Source organism: Colias croceus, chromosome 3, assembly GCF_905220415.1.
Source record: "Colias croceus chromosome 3, ilColCroc2.1".
Taxonomy (NCBI): domain Eukaryota; kingdom Metazoa; phylum Arthropoda; class Insecta; order Lepidoptera; family Pieridae; genus Colias; species Colias croceus.
In genome coordinates this window covers 9879084-9900224 of record NC_059539.1, presented here as the reverse complement: position 1 = coordinate 9900224, position 21141 = coordinate 9879084, and the positions used below count along the sequence as shown (strand labels likewise).

Genomic DNA, 21141 nt, shown 5'->3' with positions numbered 1-21141 from the left:
ATACTCCTATTGTTATTGAAACATATTATTGATAAATAGCTGAAGAAATAAATGTACGCAACCACAAGATATCAATCAACCAGATATATTTTTCAACTCTGTCTCTAATCACAGATAAAATCAACAGCGAATATTTTAAAGAGTTTTATGTTCAGAAAACGATCCCTATTATAGTGATACAATTATAATGTTATATTGCCAAGAATAATATTGAAAACATCTTATAGAAACTATGTTAATGTTCTCCTGTTATGGTAAGTACATCCAACTAAGGTGTTATAAGTAAGCAAATACCTAAATAAAACAATATATTTTAAGTTATAAGTTCCAATCATCCCTCTAGGGACACATAGTAATTGATACCTATAAACGAGCCTATTCGATGCGTGTATAAAAGGAAAATAGAATAAAATTAACCAGTATACAATATTTTAGATCTGATTATAAACAAATCAATTTGAATGCGTCATATAATAAAGCTCTGTTGATAATAATATCTTCGTAATTATGCATACTTCGCCGCACATCCGCATGGGCTAAGATATATTATTTTATAATAAAATCTTTATGTGCACCTGTTCAAATAGTATTGACCCGTGTAAAACTATGTTGTCTTTATTATTTACAGTCATGTAAAACTTACAATGTTAGCCGGATACCTTAATTAAAGTTTGTATGCTTGCATATAAATGAATAAATAAATAAAAATATACCTAACTCCACACAATCCCTTGTGGGTGGATGTATGATTCGAACCCCGAACGCAACTGTAAGAAAAAATATACAAATAAGATACAAATGATGTGCAATCCGTTTTGAAAACTGTCATTAGAACTTCCAATATAACCAAATACAATTTCTCAAATCTTCAAATACAATTTCTCAAATCTTCAAATACAATTTCTCAAATCTTCAAATACAATTTCTCAAATCTTCTGATCTTATAGTTAGGTTTAATATTTTAAACTATGAGAATACGTCGTTAATTATTCGTTAAGACGTGTATTGATATTGTACCGTATATTTAAGCCCAGCTCTATAATCTAACGGTAAGTTATCTCATGATACAGGACAATAGAATACGGATGTGAACTTTCTTGTTTAGCTGATTATCTAACAAGGTAATATCAATGGCAATGAACCAAGAAACAGTAGAAATACCACGACAATGAATCGCCATGCACGCTCCGCTATTACAAAGCTATTTAAGCGCTTGAAGAAATAACTCAGTTAAAAACTATATACCAACAGCGCTTGCACATCGCTTTATGGTAGTAGAGTTCCGCTTAGCACGCATCTCACATTCTCGTATCCAAATATGTAGCTAGGATCTAATGTTATAATTAAATATCAAGAAACATAGACGTTTTACATAAATGCTATTTTAAGTCCGTTGCCTGTTTAGCGGCCCGGATTTACATAGGCACATTATAACGCTACATTTCTACCAAATCGGTTACTTTACATAATTACCTATATATAAGATATATATAATTATTTTAAAAAGTATATACTTAGGCATACTCAATCAAAATATTGTATTGCAATATGTTTATACAAACGAGAATTTTTTTTAAATCGGTCAATTATAAAGTTTAATTAAGCTATAAACATTGTAAACGATTGCATAATCATATGAACGATAATGTATGTACATAATTGTGCTTTAAATATATAGCTGCATGTACATATGTAAAAATATAATAATAACTACATACATATGTATATTAAATCTGTAAGGCATTTTGTAAGTAGCTATTTAGCAATCTGTGACTTTGTGGCGAGAAGTTATAAGGACGTGTTATCCAAATGTTTGGCAAGAGGTCCTGTCCTCGCATTTGGATTGCCTATACTCGTGTAGGTATCTGAATTAACATTTAAGTGATGGGCTACCGGCATGTCTGTCAATTGTTCAGCCATATTGCACCTAAACAGTAACCAGTGGCTTATCTACCGAATTAGTAAAGCATCATCTTGAAGTATTATTTTAGAATTTTTGCTACAGTTAAATCAGCAGATGTCAAACTTTTCTTTATACCTTTGAATCCGATGTTTGCTTAAGCTTATACCCTCCATACTACCTAGTTAGGTATAGGAAGAAAATGGAATAGTTTTACAATATTCCTTCTTCTATGGCGGGTAGCCTATTGCTCTACATAGCTACGATTTTAATAATGACACATGAATAATACATGTTATGTAATTTAAATTGATAGTGTGATTAAATCATTGATTTTTAACCAACAAAATATTTTTAATGTCTCAGGTTTACATCGCAATTACAATTTATACGCAACATCGATAGGTAATAATTAAAAATAAAAACGACGATAAAAATTCAAATTTTATTTTAGGTTTGAATATTGAAATAATTAAAGCTCAGATTTTTATCAGATTTCATCCAATATAACATCGAATATAAGCTAATAAAATCGCATCAATAGTGGTTCTGAATAAATTGAATCTTGTTTCTTGTCACACTATAAATATTTAGTAGACAGCGCGACGCTAGCCTGCGAACTTTGCCAACATCCGCTTGCGGTCATCTTGTCGAAAAACACCTAACTTATTTAACATTTTAACCTTTTAATAAGTGTGTTTTATAATAAAAAGTTTAAAAAATAAGTTCGAATTGTATTCGTGATATCAAGTTAGACAATTTAATAGGTATTATTTTGATTCCACCTTTTTTTCTATCGTTTATTGCAAAAAGTTTGAAAAGATGTCTTTATAGAGATAACATTCTAAATTAGCATTAACAAAAAATATATCAAATCATAAATCTATAGATTATGATAAAACAGAAATTTCGAATTCCTTTCTTCGAAAAATGTCCTTGAGGCATCATTTAACCCGGATGAGAAAAATTATCGAAGCGCGGAACCGCGTCCATCAATATTTATGAGTTAGGAATGCGCATAAAAACAATACATCCGCGATAATTCGGCTGATCTAGTATACCGATTATATCTTCGATCTGATACGATATGTTTTCCATATCAAACAACTCTTCAAGTGCCCCGTGACCAATCAACAGTACAAATGAAGCGGATATTGAACCGTATGAGGAAAATTGAAATAATTGAGGTGATACAACCTTATACGTCAGTATTCAGCATGAGTTAGATGAAACTTAAACTATCCAAGATATAATGTAAGAGTCGAGTCAATAAAATAATTGGACAACAGCTTTAAGTAATCTGATCCCGTAATAAGGTAGGAACTTTTCTTTAGACTAAACTGGCCTGTTTGTCTCGGATTTGGGCAAAGAAAAAATATTTCACTCGTGAACAGCGTAAGTAGCTTTCTGTTAGTGGAATACTATTAATGGTCGAATTAGAAGATTTGCCCCTACGAACAGGCAAAGTTACTATAGAAGTTATATTTTCGGTGTCATCAAACTTTAATGTAGGTGCACAATCTTTCGCCAACAAAAAGCTAATGATCATTAAACCCTTGACTTTCATACGACCTACCCGACAGTGCAAACGGTACGGTTCTTGTAATGGAGAGCTAAATACCAATAAAAACATGATCATATTGTTATGATCAGCATGATATACGTGAGTTGAACGACCTTGTGCCAGTGATTAGACGTGATCTGGTCACCGTGTGTTGCTGAGCCATGTCCAACTACATTCATGTTCATGTCAGGGCTAATTGACACCTCCATGCGAAATCGTAATGAGGAAGTGAATGGCACAAATTAGACTTTCTTTAAATTCGTCTCTTGAATTCAATATGACATACCATTGTATTCGCCGTTCTTTTTGCGATATTACATGCAGGGTAACATTAATTTTATATGGATAGGTACTACAGTATTCTTTCAAAACCTACATTTAGAATTAACTTCTCCTTTGTAGCAGAACTTTAGTGCAGAAAAAAGAAAATGACAATACTCGTAAAAACAATACATTGAAATATAGTAACAAAACACGCCATTATAAGTATATTTAAATTAAATTCGCTTTATACTATAAAAATTAATTATTGGTTCCAATTATTGAATAATTCATTGAACGTTTATGCCAATTGTTGCCCATTATCCTCGTTTGATTTATTACTGCGTTATGTGAATATAGACCATGATTGATTTGATTTGATTTGATTTAAATATTATTACTGTATGTCAACGTAGTTTGAAATAAACAACCACACTGGTGACTACTGACTAGTATAAAACGTATGTGACGACTGACGAAGAATAAACGCGTAAAACAGAGGTATATTAATTATGGACAGACTAAATAGTCATAATTTGATAGTACAAATTTATGTCAACTATACGATCTCGTGGACACAGGAGTTAGTTTTACCCCATACATGAACATTTTTTCATAACTTGCATATATTTTTGTAAAAAGTAGAAATATACGTTAAATACTCTATCATACGTTTCTCGTATGTTATACCTACGTATCCTTTTGGGTAATAATTGTTCGAGCACTACGTTGGACAAGCATGTAAAGAAGTAGGTACCTAACTATCTGCACGTTCGACGTAATATATTTAATGTACTTATGTCTTATGTATTCTGCTTATTGTTAGATAATAATATGCAATACACGTGTTTATATATTAGATAGGAAAATGATAAAATTCGTGTTCGCCTAATTTAAAATCGTTAGTAAATTAAATATTTATAAAGGCGCAAATTATTACCCATTCCGAATTTCTACATATGGAATTCCCAACAAAATTATCGTTGATCGATTATATTTATTTAAGTCTGTAATTGGCTTTTTAGAGCGTTCCATATGAGAAGATGACTCTCGCACGAGTTCCGCCAACATTTATTTGCTTTTATCTGAATGTTGGCTAAATTGCTGCGGTTAAATGACGCGATTATTTTTTCTTCACTATTATTTTCCACAACGTAATGAGAATGGAATTGACGAACTGTGTAATTTTCTTTACATGTAGCTAGGTTTTTGCAGTGACTAATAAACGTTATTTTTATATTATTTTTTGGTAATAAGACAACCGGATAAACCGTATAAATTTACATCTACATATATGAACACAAAATAAACATAAACTATATGCTTCGTAATTTGTAGTTGTGTATTTGGTATTTACTACAATTCATTTGAATAAGTTCAAACATACCATATTTAAATTTAGACGTTACCTACTTATTAAAATGTTGACCTAGGCCGCGTACTACCAGGATGTTGTTGAAGTTTATCAATTGTTAAATTTAATAAATAACAATCGTTCAAACTTTGTTGTTGTCTTTAACATTTTGAAACATTTAAATTTAATATGCAAGTCAATTTCAACATGACTTGGTTGCGGAACTAGCGTTAGGCTTTTAGCAGTACAGAGTAGATACAATAAAATCGTTTATTGAAGCCCCCTGTAGAGAGCTGCCAGTTCAGTGGACTTTTTGACTCGTCATTTTGACGGATCACATTCTTTGCATAATTTAAACGTTCGAGGGTGTCGATTACAAATCTGGAATTTACGAAAATTAACAAGATTTTGCCATTTGAAATTTTTAATAATAATAACGTGAGAATTTTCAACATTCCACTGATCTCTGGTATCAGATTACACGCCAATAGCCTAGCCATGTATAATTTCATAATAATTTTTATTGTAGGAATTTAAGGAATGATGTTATAATTTAAATAAGCAAATGTGTTAATTTATAGAAAATTGTCTTGATATGATTTCTAATGAATAAGTAATGTCTCATGACAGAAATGCATATCTAATGGTAGGTACACTTAAAAGTGCAGAAATGGAAGTGTTTGTGTAGGTGTAACTAACTTTTAATTAATCTGAACAAAACATGCAAAGATATGAAGAAAATTGTTAGTCATTAAACTAAAGAGTCCCATGGAAGCACTCATAGATACAAATTCTCGGAGATTCTGCTTTAATACCGAGTATATGACGTTTCGATATTATCTTTTCCATTTATTTTTTGCACCGTTTTCCCACGACTATGATTACGGAACAGTCGAGTCAGCGATTAGGTATATCGATAACCCGAGTACCTATGTACTTAGAATGGTAATACTGAAATATCATAAAACGGAAGTCTCAGCAAATCCTTTCACTCGGTAGCGGTTCCACATTAGTTACATAATACGAAGATAAAAAGTTCACGGTCACACGAAAATCTCAACAAGGAGCCTCGAAAGCTTCGCAGAGCGAGGCGTGTCTAGATTCCTAACTCGTAGGTTGCATCCGGGCCGCAGGGATCAGGTTACGGCGCAGGCTCGAGTGCGAATGTCAAGGAACCCTATATGCGGATCGCGAGGGTTTGCGTCACGCCGCGTGCCACTGCGGGCTGCGGCTGCTGCTGGCGGCCGGCGCTCCGATCAGTCGCAGCCGAAATGTCTGCGCGAGCGCCTGCCCGCTGCCGCACCAGCCTCGCTGTGCTTTTGCTCCTCGCAGCTTACACACGTAAGTGATTCAGCGATACCTGTTATGCGCCTTTTCGAGGTTCATTATAATATTATGAAAGATAACGATCAATATTACATCACATTTTTATTTACATATACGTTTGGAAATAAATAGATGAATTTAATTTTTATTTTCATTTACAGATGAGGAAAAAATTTCATGCGTTAAAGATGGGCTGTACGCCGACTACGATTCAGATTGTGAAAAATATGTGCGGTGTTTAAATGGAAAAGTGAAAGGACGATACACTTGTGCCCCTGGAAGAGTGTTCAGTGAAGTTGCAGGTGCGTGTATAATGAGCCCGAGTCGCACTTGTGTACAGCGCATTTGCGCACCCGGAGACACGTTCGCGTATACGACACCAACGACTGCATGTCGCCATTACTATCGATGTGAGAATGGCACAGTCACAGATCACACCTGCCCATCTGGGTCTTGGTTCGATACAGATCGCCAGGCGTGCTCGCGAGGCGCAGGTACATGTTACGAACCCGTCTGTGCCGGTTTACCTAACGGCAAATATCCTGATTCGTCTAATGACTGTCGACGGATATTGCATTGTCGTGGATCGGAAGTGAGGTCAGTGGAATCTTGTCAAGGGTTTTGCACCAATGATTGTCCAGCCCCACGATCGACAGCAATACCCATACCGGTCGGAGATGCTGACTTTTGTTCGGATGAAGCATGTGCTTCACTGTGTCAGAGCGCAGCTGACGGTGCTTACGCTGATCGATCGACAGGCTGTCGCGAGTACTTTGTATGTAAAGCGCATGGGGTTATAGGACGCGGGGTCTGTGAACCTGGATTCTTATTTTCGGGATCGGGTTGTGAGCCCGCAGAATTGACCTATTGTCCACCGCCAGCGAGAAGTCCCTGCTTTAACCGTCAGGATGGTCGATATAGAGATTGGAAAAGCTGTTTATCTTATTACGATTGTCGTCGAGGAAGAGTAATCTCTCGAGGGATGTGTGATCAAGGAAAAGTTTTCGATGGCGCGAAATGTGTATCACAGAACAGCTTTTATTGCAAAGGACCCGAGGTGTCTAAACTTTGTCAAGGTATGCCAAGTGGAACTTATCAACACCTGGAGTCCAACTGCAGCCAATATTACCATTGTGAGGGATCCCTGCAGACTTTATTTGCGTGTCCGTTTGGTGAAGTGTATGACGGTGTAAAATGTGTGCCTTCTTCACAACATCTATGTCCAAATTTAGAAAGAGATTCTTGCTATGGCCGCTCGGATGGGCGCTACAGAGCGAAAGATGCTAGTTGTCGGGCATTTTATGCATGTATAAACGGGGAAAAGGCGATGTACGCATGCCCAACGGGACATGTTTTTGATGGAGAATCCTGTATACCAGAACGTCTTGACCTATGTCCATCTAAAGACTATTCATGTTCGGGTCTCAGTGATGGATACCATGCAGAAATCGATTCTAATTGTCATAGGTAATTTATGTTTACAAAAATTCATATCAATTAATTCAAAATCCAAAATTTATCTCTATTCAATAACTGAACTTTAACATTTAACTCTACATTTTTTATCACTTTTTTATTATTAAAAAAAATGACATTTTACCATTCTCCCAATTTCAGATACTTTTTCTGCGAGGGAGGAGATCGTCTAGCAACTTTGTCCTGTCTTGGAGGAAAAATATTCGATGGTCACGCGTGTGTAGAACCAACGCGGCACGAATGCGGTGGGCCGCGGAGAGAGAACCTAGAGCACGGGAAACCATGCGAACACAACGGTTTTTTTATCGTCGCCGGTACCGAATGCAAGAATTACTACTTCTGTTTAGGAGGTCAAAGGACATATCTCACCTGCCCTATAGGCCAAGTTTTCAACGGACAGATTTGCGTCCCAAATGAACAGTACGTGTGCCCTGATTGAACCAAACGGTAAATATTGGTCAATTTTATCATGGCTAAGCCACTCGAGCTAAGGGAAGGAGTCCACGGTGTACCTGATTAAAAGACTGTGAATACAAAGACCACTTTATCACAGTATAGAATTATTCATAACTTATCTTTTAGCAGTATGTTTCAATCTACCTCGATGTATGCAATGATAGGCGCTTTTTACTCATTATTTTATTGGCATAAAAACTTAAAGCATCCTATATAGATATATAACTATTTCTAATAATTACAATAGCTATATAAATTTAAGTTACAAACGCATAAGCTCAAATAAAAAAAATCTTTTGATAACATAAACGTAATTTATTTATTTAGAAATATATCTTTAATACAAACCTTAATCAACAAAATCTTACATAACGTACTTAAGAATTAGTATAGTATAATATACTACTTTTAAATTATAAATATTTTTAATAAGTAGCACAATGATAAAATATTTTTAAATACAATGTTACCAAACTACAAATAGACTAGTCTCGCTAAGACCACTTTCCCGTTATACATAATTTTGGCGATAGTTTTTTATAAAAGCAAGTTTCTCTATTTAAATATGTATGTATATATTTATAATTAACTCCAATGTTGTAACTAATACAGTAACTTACGCTTGAAAAAACAATACTCATAAGCAGGTCTCATACTGTGTTGTTGACATACATAATATGGGCATACTAATTTGTACGCAACGCACATCTAATTCAAGAATGATCCCGACCATGAGTTTTGTGATTACCAAGCGAATTGAAATTTGAAACCATTTAAATAGAGGAATTTCCTTGAAATTTTACATATTCAAAAAGCACTAATACTAACTACATAAATTAAAACAAGTTTCCTGAAAAAAAAAGCAACCGTTGACTCAAGTTGATTTATTTGTTCTAACAGTTTGCAGTTATATCGAACCCTTCCGTGTGTACACAAAATATAATATTATAGCAATAGATTGAAACCATTACACCAATTTTTATAGCACTGATTAATAATTGGTCCACGCCGGAAGTAAATAAAATATTAATTGAACTTATAAAAACTTCAAATGTGCCGCGTACCGTTCGACTTGACGTAGCAATTACTATAATAAACTACTTCTTAATTAAATGCCATGTTATATTTATTAATATGTAATATAGATCTTGTTAGAATATAGACCAGTTATGTAACGCAGTGTTGCCAAATGATTTGTTACTATTTCGTCATTTTTAGCAATTAAAGATAAAAAATATAGGTTTCAGGATTTTTTTATGTTAATATTTCTGGGGCTTTTTTGAAGGCTGTTTCATTTAATTACGTTTTCATACCAGATGATAGTTGATATTCTTGTAATCGACCTAAAAATTATGTTGTTAAAAGCTGTCTACAAAATTATAATTTTTGTATTGTTTATTTATGAGGATACACTAATTTTTAAAATAAATGTATAGGCATTCATTGAATGCTTTATACAGGGACTAAAATTTGTATATTTCGTCTAAAATTTAGATCTAGAACATTACGTAGTTGAAGTTATTTATTACATGAATTGAACAAAGTGACAATTTGCCCGCAAAATAACTACGAAATAAGTTTTTTTAACGCTTCAATAGAAAATATTTAGAGAAAAGTATTTATTTTTAAGGTTATATAATTTAATTTCAGAGAATCTAGTAAATTTCAATTATATTTTTAAATTTGTTTTAATTTATTCTTTAACCCTGTTTCCTTTTGACAGAAACTGCATTATTTATTAAGTAACCATCAATTTTCAAGCATTTAAGAGATCTTTACATGTAAAACAAAATATATGCTAACAATAAAAAATAAAAATACTTTAGGAAATTTCATGAAGTTGAAACATTCAAAATTAAAATATGACATTATATTAAAAATAATACATTATCCACTATTTCAAATATTGTCTTTACCACAGCGTGATGTACATAAATTATAATAGTTAAAAACCGTTTTCCAACCATCCATGTAAAAGTGAAGTCCCATGTCTCCTAGAGTGGTAAGGGGAGATGTTATATATACATCTGTTTCACTGATCGATTTTCTTTAGGGACAATTAGGTGATCAGCCTTCTGAGTCCTGCCAGACCGAGACATTTTTTTTCTTCGTCTTCACCGGGAATCGAACCCAGGACCCCTCGGTTCTACGCTCACGCGTCAACCACTGTACCAAGGAGGCGGTCGAAGACCATCCACGTGAAAACTATTATTGTACGAATTTAAATAAAATCTCGTGAAAACAAATCTATAAAAATAAATGTGATAAGCTTTCTTAATATTAATAATGTTGCGTGTGATTTTACAAAATATAGACAAATGTGCTATACCAAAAAATCTATAACTAACAAATGGTATTTTAAGTTTTAAAATGAAATACATTTATAACATAGAAATATTTTTTTTAACATTTAATACGTCTACGAGATACACACGACTACACTCAAGATCTTTTCATAATTTATTATCCTGAAAGATTCAGTCTTACATTATAATAATATAGCCATAAACGTAAAAATACATTAAAACATTCGTTGGACCATGTACATTTTACATCAATATCAAATAATATAAATAGCGACTATTTAAGAATGCAAAATAATAAAAAAATCATTGAGATAATATTGATATGGAGCAGACACCACGAACAAAATCTGTGCGCCAAGCGCGGCGGCGCGGGGCGCGCGAATGACGGCTAGACAGTCATAGATTATGCGATGTCACTGACTCACCGCTATAGAGGTGACACTTTGTTTCATTCTGTCTATTTTATTGGGTGCCACTCCTTACATGCACGTTGACTTGAAATTTTCTTTGTACTTACTTAATATTTATTTTAGGTATAAACTGACTTTACTACGCGGGGCTAACGATATCTGGCATATAATATAGGATGATGTAAATAGTGACGTCATATGGAATAATTTAATTTTTTTCGTGTTTTAGGTTCAGTCAGGGCTATGGGAAGTTTTATTCCTTACAAATTGAGCCTTTTTTAGAAAAAAAAATAATTTTTCCCTTTCTTCACGGCCCAGACATGGAAACCTTGAATAGAAAAAATATTAATTACTTATCTCTGAACTAGCGGTCCGCCCCGGCTTCGCCCGTGGTACATATTATTTCGCAATAAAAAGTAGCCTATGTTCTTTCTCAGGGTCTTAAGATTGTCTGTGCCAAAGGAGAATGCCCATGAAAGTATGGACCACAGTACAGTGTTGCGTCAATGCCAGAGTGGTTTTGGAGGGTTCTTCGATATTCAAAAGATTTTTACCAATTGATTTTTTTGTGATCAAAACAGGGGTTTTCAAGATATTGAGAAAAATGTGAAATAACCTCAAAACTTAAATAACCCCGATTTAGTTAGGTTTATGTGTGATTTAGGTAACATTTTATCGTCCAAAGGTTATTTTTCGATTAACATATTTAATCTATGCGTAGAGCTTATACTTTCAGACAAAGTCTATCTGTTCATCGGCTAGTGTAGGTAGGCACCAGAAATCTTCCGGGACGGATTTCAAGAAAACCTAAATATATACTTAAAAAATGCCAATTGAGTTTTTATTCGGTTTACATGTTGTTGTTGTTGTTGTTGTTTGAATCATTTTTTCACTACATATTCGAAGAAAGAAACAAATAAGAAATAACTGGTTACCTACCAAGCTATGTCATAATAATATTTTTTTTATATATACATATTTATATTATTTTACTTCACTATCTTTGTTAAAACAACCTACAGTGTAAAAACAATACCTTAAAGAGTGATTTTATGTTAATTGATTTTTTTTGTAATTCAATGAAAACAATAATCGATATAAATACATTTAGCTATTTACCATAGTAAATGTAATAAGTTACCGCTTGGTTACCGTGGTAACCGGTAATGGACACTAAATCTATAATAACGGATCTAAACAATTACATGTCTTATTAGATTTTACAAAACATTCCCTGTTCAAAATATATTTTCCGATGGTAAGAAGGCCTCTAAATTGCCGAGATTTTTTTTAATAGTATTGTTGTCTTGATGCATGAGAAAAACCAGTACCAAAAATGGGCATTCTCCTTTCATCAAAATCGGTCCAGTAGTTTATGAGCCTATTCATTACAATCAAACAAACAAACAAAGTTTTCCTCTTTATAATATTAGTGCAGATAAATAAATAATAATTCAATTATACGTTCAAGTCAGTAGCTTATACAATATCAATTAAAAACTTGATTAAAATCAATGAACAAAAAAAATTGGTGATTGAGTAATTGATTTTCATATTTCATGATTTCACCTTTTTTCAATTAACAACCAGTCTGTGCTTTTCTAAATATGTAAAATTATTATTTTATACTATAAAAGTATACGCCAGCAAATATTACTAACAACACTTATTTCATGCCCAATGTCATATCTTAAATTTTTAATCTATGACAAAATGTCGCCCGCCAAAAATTTTGCTCTAACTAAGTTTTAAAAATTATTATCTAGTTACTTACTGATGAAAAGGTATTCCTTTGCACTTTTCCGTATTCTTTGTATTATTTGTGCAATATCGTAACACACACGTAGGCATATTTGATGCGTTTCACTTTAAAACAAATAAAAAATGAGCGTGACGTTCGCGCCAATGAGCGAGCAGCGACTGAGTGCAGTTACGCCACATGACGTATGTTGAGTGGAACATAAGTGATGTAGGCGGTATCGTCTCCATATTAATATTATCTCAATGAAAAAAATCTATCTTTTATGTCCGCTACAGTTTGCTTCAATACAATGACTAATCTCCGAAGATAAACGCATCCTTTAAAAACTATAAGATGGTCATTATTACCTATTCGACCTTGAAAGCGACCTTTCTGTATTTGGATACTGCGTAGGCACGAAATTACAAAAATAAATTTACTATGTATAGTAAACGTTAATTTAGAGGATAGGTACATCTCACGCTTAAAAGAAGAATAATTTTCGTTTGAAATTCGAACATGCCGTAGTTGCACAGATAATGCGCGTCGATTAGATCGGCCGCCACAGACTATACATACAACCTGGTGTGACAAGCGAGTCTCGATCGTGTGGACGAAGCACATCATAGAGGTTATTGGACGCTGGTGCCCGGCTTCGGGGCCGGCGCTAGCAGTACGCTGATGTCCCATACCTGAGCAAAATATTATAAAAAAATCATAAAAAAATAATACACCAGCAAGTGATGTAATAAGTATTAAGAAATATATATTCTTTGACTGATCAATGACTTTGTTTACGTAGTTCAATATCAATTACTGGGCAAAAAGTATCAAGTACGTTTAACTGTTTTTGCACGTGTAACAAATATCCAAATATTAAAAACGTAGATCTAAATATACAAACCTTATTTATGACTATTTTCAAAAATTCTTTTATAATATCTTGGATGTATGTTTTTTCATAAATGTGTCTCACTTAAGTATTTTTTTTTCTTTTCAAATATCTTGCTATCTAGTTCATTGACTTCACTCTATTATTAAAATTACTATAGAAATTACTTTCCGAGAAACTGCTGCAACTAAAGCGGGTACAAAAAATGTAATTTTGCGACAATCACGCAAAATATAAGATCCGGTTATTTTACCTTGCAGTTATAATATGATAAATCAATCAGTCCACATTGGTATTTGTGGGCCGTCGTAAAAATAGCCTGCATCACTGCAAGCATGACATTAATGATGATAAATTAATGTATATAGCATAAACAAACATACGTTTCATGTTATATTTATGTTGTTGAATTGATCGTCCCACAGAAGGTTGTCGTAAACTTGAGAAATTTTACTATTTTCTGAAAAATATTTAGCGATGTTTTCGCAAGATATTTTAATGCCCCATAAGACTTTCTTATTCGTATTGATTTTTATCTAACTAACAACCTGCAATAATGTAGTAAACAGATTGCAACGCACGGTCAATTGAAAAAAGTAGATAAGAAAAGGGTAACATATTTTATTGGTTATAGATTTTAGTATCCGTACTATCGAAGAGGTCCGCCGTATTTAGTTAAATTTCATTTAAAAAGTTCATATTACCCAGAATCATCAATGTTTTGAAATTATTCAAAACAATTTATAAGAAACATAATTTGCAACATTTCTTTAAACCATAAAGAAATACTCGAAACTTTAGATAAAACCTCTTCCATACTGAATTGCAACATTTAAAAAACCGAATACATCATGATTCACAATTTATTTCATAATAAATCAAAACCCGCTGGACATTCGGATATAACCTTATCACAACTATTTCACATAGTCATAAATTACATGGAATCGACAAGGACATCTCTACAGAAGCGTGAATTAATATTATCCAATATTAATATCTAGAAGAAAAACAAAAGGTGTGACGTAGGTAATCTTGATCACTTTTAGGTCATATTTACTTAGCGACTGTGACTCATGTGTGAATTTAAATTACATATTGTTTGATTTTGCAAGGTCATAAGATTTTATTAGGAAATTACCGCACCTTGAAAATACTTTTGTATTTCTGCTAATTTCTATAATAATTGTATTTTTCATAATATTACATGTTATGTAAAAAACATGAATACGTAGGAGATACATTTCAACAAAATTTATATAATTTTTCCTGTTCTTACAAATCTATTGAACTGCGTATTTTCGTAGTAAATTAATTAAATTTTACATGTTTTTTATAATCCTGATTCAGTTCAATACAATTTAAAAATAAAAATATCATCAAAGTTTTAAATCAATCAACATTTAAATGACGAAATTAAAATTCTACGCTTAACTGTCGACCTTGATACCATACAATCAATTATCAAGAGATAAAAATGTTCTTGCATTACACTAACAGGGTAATAAGCGAATATATCGCATCTTTTTTTGATTTTTAGTAAGTAACTAAGAATCAAAAGATCTGATTTCAAACATGTAAAAGCATAAAAGAATGTCCCTTCCTACTTAAGAAAAAATAAATCGAATTATTCTATTGATGTCATAATCAAATTAAACTCAAAAGGTAAATTTGAATCCGAAACTTAAAAATATAATTCTCAAAAAAAGTAAATTTACCTTAATAACTCTATCCTTGCCAGCAGTACACATTCTGCCCGTAGCCTCGTCAACGTATAGGGACGCCACTGCGTGTTTCATATCGTGGAATGATGCGAGTGATTCTCGTCTGAAACAGGAACGAGAGACAATTCATGTTAAATTTTAACCCAGATGCTTATATATTTTAAAATTGTATTTTATTTTTATTAAATAATGTGTAATTCGGATAATGAAAGGTCTTTTCAAAGATTTTTTAACTTTATAGTATGAAAACATATGTAGCGGTTTGTGGGCTTATGGTATACTTAACTTAATGTTTATGATTTCATCATTAATGTAAATTATATCATGTAAGAAATATGTTAAATAAATAAAAATAAAATAAATAAATAGATGAAAACTTATAAAGCGAAAAATAAAGGCTTTTGTCCCTTATTTACGGGATAGTGTGATAGTTGCGTGCAGCGGTCTGGCAACGTCGCACACCGTATGCGTAACGTGTCAGTACCGATGAAATGTGCTAAACGAGACTATCGTATGGCATACGACAGCGCTGGTCGTTGTCGGGAAGATTTAATGAGTATGGCAATATTTTTCTAATGATTTTTTTCCGACACACTCTTTATACATTCTTTATCATTGTGATACAGGATAACAAAAAATCAATGCACAAATATTAATCAAATAATAAAATAACTCAACTTTTGAGTTCTTTTTTTTTAAGTATTAGCGGGCAAACGAGCTGGCGCGTCAGCGGATTAAAACTACCTTCTTATCAATATTCCATACTAAAGATCTTTTTTATCAGCTACCAAGTTACTCATCACAACATATTATAAAACAAAGTCGCTTTCTCTGTCCCTTTGTATGCTTAAATCTTTAAAACTACGAAACGGATTTTGATGCGGTTTTTTTAACCGACTTCAAAAAAAAGGAGGAGGTTATCAATTCGGCCGGTATATATATTTTTTTTTTTATGTATGTACACCGATTACTCCGAGGTTTCTGAACCGATTTACGTGATTATTTTTTTGTTCGATGCGGGATGGTGTCGAATTGGTCCCATAAAAATTTTATTCGGATAGGCCCAGTAGTTTTTATTTTATGAGCATTTTTGTCTGTAGGTATTTGTAAATTTTGCAAGTGCAAGTTTGAAGTCGGTTGTTTTTAACGCAGTTATCACTTGTTTAATAGATAGAGTTATTCAAGAGGAAGGTTTTAGTATATTATTGGATTTAGACAAAGCGGACGAAGCCGCGGGCGGTAAGCTAGTAATTTATAGGTGTGTACTCACGGCTCATGGCGCAGCGTGTCGTAGCAGGCGGAGCAGACGCGCTGCGGGAACTCGAAGCCCATGACGGGCAGCGGCAGGCGGTGCGGCGAGCACGCGCCGCACACCGCCGCGCCGCACCAGCGGCAGTGGTGCTGCCGGAGACCTGCATGCAAGTTTTATATTCGAGTATCAAACAGTATTTCTTCCCCTTAACCCATTGAGGCCCGATCGGACCACGACACAATAGATTTTCTATTGTGTCTGTGATTCCGGGGGCTGTGTTATTACATTGATAAACTCAAAATCGAACATTTATTTCTTCAATTAGACTTTTTTTAGAAGCACTTGGGAATCGTCATATTTTTAACATCTACCACAGGTAGGTTGATAGAAATAGATTGAAATATACACATTCAACAATATCAAGGAGGTTACAGCAGCAGCTAATTATAGGATGATGGTCGGAATTTTTTAGTGGGTTTTAAATTGTACAAAAAAAATATACCCACGGACCCAAACACTCCTTTATTATCATCATCGGTCCTTTATATGCCCAGTCCAGGGACACTACAATCAGGACGTAAACCACGTTTGCCGAGTGCGGGTTGGCAGATGTAACATGTCGTTGAACTTATGATTATTTGACATGCCGGTTTCCTCCCCACTGTTTCGCACTTTTATTTATTTTATGCAGGCTACTCGCTGTACTTGACCCTCCACTTATATTAACAAAATTTGGGTGTATTTTATGTATAAACCGCTCACCCAGCTGCTTCTTCTCCATCATGGCACGCACGTTCCATATGAAGGGCGCACGGCACAGCTGGCACGTGTCCGACTCGCGCCACGTGGGCGTCTCCTTGCGCGGCACGCCCATCTCCCACACGCCGAGCGCGCCGTCCTCGCCGCTCGATATGAGCCGCTGGCAACCGCCCACGTACCAGAGCCCGGTCACTTTGTTGCTAAAAAATAAATAAAATGACAATTCGAAATTTGAAATTGAGCACCATTTGAGCACAGATTTTGGAAGATTTTTTTATTTTTTTCTTGTCTGTGATTCAAAAAAATAGATATACATATATCTATAAAAATGAATTTACATTTGCACATTATTAGAAATCTTTAATAGAAATTCTAAAGGCACAGATTATAAGATAAAATTATGATAATGCTACACAAAATATAAAAAGAAAGTGTGTATTCTAACTTTTTGTCTAATAAGATGGTAAATATTTTTTATTGTAATTTGATGTTGTATTTCGTTTAATAAACCATTCTTACCTATGTCCTTGAAGTTCGTAAGCTGTGCCCTTCTGTCCACCTATATCCCACACAATTATTGTCTGGTCAAAGGAACCACTAAATAGTAACTGAGGTATTGCGGCCCAATTCAACACTCTTACAGACCTGAAATCAATTAATAAAAGGATTCATTATTCGACGAAAAAAAAAACACTTGTTATTTCGTTGCTGGCAACAAATTAAACTAAAATTCAATAAGGTACAATCTAATAAATGCGAGAAAACAAACTTACTTTCAAAATAAGAAATAAGTGCTGTACATATTATGTTTTACAATTTTCTTTTAAAATTTATCCTACCTTCTACATCTAGTAATATTACAATAGAAGTATTAACAAATATGTGATACTTTGATCTAGTGTACATACATGCTAACCAATGCTAAAAAACAAGCAAATTATTTTTAATAAAAATCTCACCCAGTATGACCCTTCAATGTCGTGACGAGTGTAGCTCCGTTATTATCTAATTTCAACATTGTTATTTGACCACTGTAGTCTCCGACAAATGCATATTTTGATTGGGAATCAAATCTGTATTATTTGTTCAGGAAATGTCAAATTGTAAACGAAAAATATATAAAACTAGCTGTGCCGCGCGGTTTCACCCACGCGCGCGTCCGCTCCTGTTGATCTTAGCGTGATAATATATTACTCGTGGATAATGTAGCTTTCGAATGGTGAAAGAATTTTTTAAATGGGTCCAGTAGTTTATGAGCTTATTCATTACAATCAAACAAACAAAGTTTTCCTCTTTATAATATTAGTGTAGATAACTTTTGGTGTAGTCTAACTTTCTTTCCATGTAACATTCCACAAAATTAAAAAATTAAAATTAAATATAATCAGTAGAGGAAACATCAAAAATACCAAACAAATCAAATATCAAACTTCACTTTCAACTCACAATTTTTCTTCAATACAACAAATTGTATAAACAACTACATTAAAACTCATGATAAACATTAAAAAGGATACTGCAAAGCTGTACACCACGCTTCAAAGGAGTAACCACCAATCCTGCGCCCAGTTTCACTACAGTGGTACGAGAACATCTTGTCTCGACTCACAGACAGAACCCATTCGCAACTTAATGAGAAGACAACTGCTGTAACTCTGGCTGTGTGTGCTAAGTATTCTCGACTCTGTTGAATGGAAATTGTTTAAATAGATTAGAGTATGGCTGCTTTTGGTCCAATTGTTAATTAGATAAATATTGAACTGAGATGTTCTAAGTGTATTTTCTGTGGTAGCTATCAATATAATTCATAGGACAGAAAATTTATTGCTGCTTTTTTAGGTTTTTTTGCTTAGTACAGAACCAGATTATTTGTGAATATCAAATGAACATATTAATTAGCCCACTTTCTCTTGTTTCAATTAAAACTTATGTATGTATGCCAAACAATATGTTAAAATTGTACACCACACATTTGTTATTTTACATTATTAAGCTATCGCATAGCTTCTATAGCGGACCTTGAGCGTGGGGACCGAAACGAGAAATTCCGTAACGAAAAAACCTCACGCTCCCCACTCCAACGGGCAGAGGTATGGCTTGAAGGAATAGCATGCAATAGCTTTACCGCGTCAGTCCCCGAGTGCCACACATCGTTTTTTATAGCTATATATTAAAACAATTCAAATATCCTATTTACGATATTATGCCTTTGTAAAAAATTATAAATTTTGTTGCAAAAACCAAGGATCCATAAGCATACAACAACATTAACACATCAATTAACAATATAACACACCATTCAAAATATTTACACTGCAACATAAACTTTAAAGTGTAAAAAATAAAAATATATAATACTAGCGGTCCACCCAGGCTTCGCCCGTGGTACATATTTCGCAAAAAAAGGTAGCCTATGTTCTTTCTCAGCGTTGTCTGTACCAAATTTCATCAAAATCGGTCCAGTAGTTTATGAGCCTATTCATTACATAACAAAGTTTTCCTCTTTATAATATTAGTATAGATAAGTGTAAAAAATAAAGTGTAAATAATATTTCATATAAAATTTAATTGGAGATCTAGCCAATTAAGACTCATACTTGCAATATACATGACAATAGATGTATATTATTTATCCTGTGGTTTCTGAGGTGAATATCAATTGATAGTAATAAAATTATTAGTGATTCGGATTACTGCAACTTCACAAGTTATATTTAATAATGGTTTATTCTTATCCTCCCTGTAAATTCCACTAATTTTGTTTGACATATTATTAGATGTGCTAAACTTAAATATGGCCAACTTACAGGATTTATTCTATTACAATCTGGAGCCAGAGTAAACTCTGATATTGTCCCATTTTCTTGACCAATAAACAGTTGCCTCGTCTCTGGAGTGTAGAACATTGAGGTGCATCCAGAGGGCATGTATTGACAGATACTAGGCCAATACTGTCCCGAATCCCTCTTCAGCCATACTCGTACAGTTCTAAAGAAAAAAGGTAGATTATGTTTAGTATTGAATTGAGTTAACTAAATATATAGTAAAAAATAGTATGAAAACTAAAAAACAATATTATATGTCACACATATCATGATAATTGATCGTTTTAAATAATTGAATGTCGGTCCTTCCTTCAAGAACAACCCCGATGAACTTTGAAATACTCTTTCCCTCTAGGGCGTTTAACCAGTTTTGCAATGACAGTCGTTACCTTTTTATCAAGTTAATCGGAATATAAATTTGATGATGACGACTTAACATTGATGAAGTACGCAATATTGTCGGTTACAGCGTTGAAAAACACTTACTTATCATCGCAAACGCTAATTACTCCATCCTCCCCAGGTATAACAACTGCAGCATTAACGTCGTCGGTACAGCCTTCTAATTTACTCAGAAGTGCTGGTTTTTTGGTTGTAGAAAATCTATCATTGGGTGTTCTAGGAGCAGGCTTAATTTCTGCAGCCATATTTTTAATTTTCTTGCAAATAAACACTTGTCGTCACTTCTTTACGAAAAGAAAAACGTCATAATAATTTTGACATTCCGGCATAAAATGACTAAACCGAAAATCGTTCTGAAATATGTCATTTATTCTTGCATTTATTATTGTGTAACACTTAATTGTTACTGTAATGAAAACTTCAATACGCTATTAAAAATAATGAAAGCCAAATATTTTATTTTATAAAAAAGACGTTTAACAAAAGTATTAAG

The 21141-nt window shown here is 33.4% G+C and overlaps 2 protein-coding genes across 2 annotated transcripts; one reads left to right on the top strand and one right to left on the bottom strand.

Annotated features, from left to right (window-relative positions):
* The first annotated feature begins 6322 nt into the window (after nt 1-6322).
* LOC123706036 lies at nt 6323-10010 on the top strand. The gene is made up of 3 exons (XM_045655163.1): nt 6323-6420; nt 6567-7872; nt 8023-10010. Exons 1-3 carry the CDS (start codon nt 6351-6353, stop codon nt 8318-8320), a joined length of 1674 nt encoding a protein of 557 aa, XP_045511119.1. The 5' UTR covers nt 6323-6350; the 3' UTR covers nt 8321-10010.
* Nucleotides 10011-13069: 3059 nt separating this feature from the next.
* LOC123706038 (WD repeat and FYVE domain-containing protein 2) lies at nt 13070-20971 on the bottom strand. The gene is made up of 9 exons (XM_045655164.1): nt 20733-20971; nt 20229-20409; nt 18939-19105; nt 18381-18494; nt 17941-18066; nt 17425-17621; nt 16681-16822; nt 15405-15513; nt 13070-13486 (listed from the first exon to the last, which is right to left on the bottom strand). The coding sequence occupies exons 1-9, from the start codon at nt 20891-20893 to the stop codon at nt 13427-13429; spliced, it is 1257 nt and encodes a 418-aa protein (XP_045511120.1). The 5' UTR covers nt 20894-20971; the 3' UTR covers nt 13070-13426.
* Between the last annotated feature and the right edge of the window lie 170 nt (nt 20972-21141).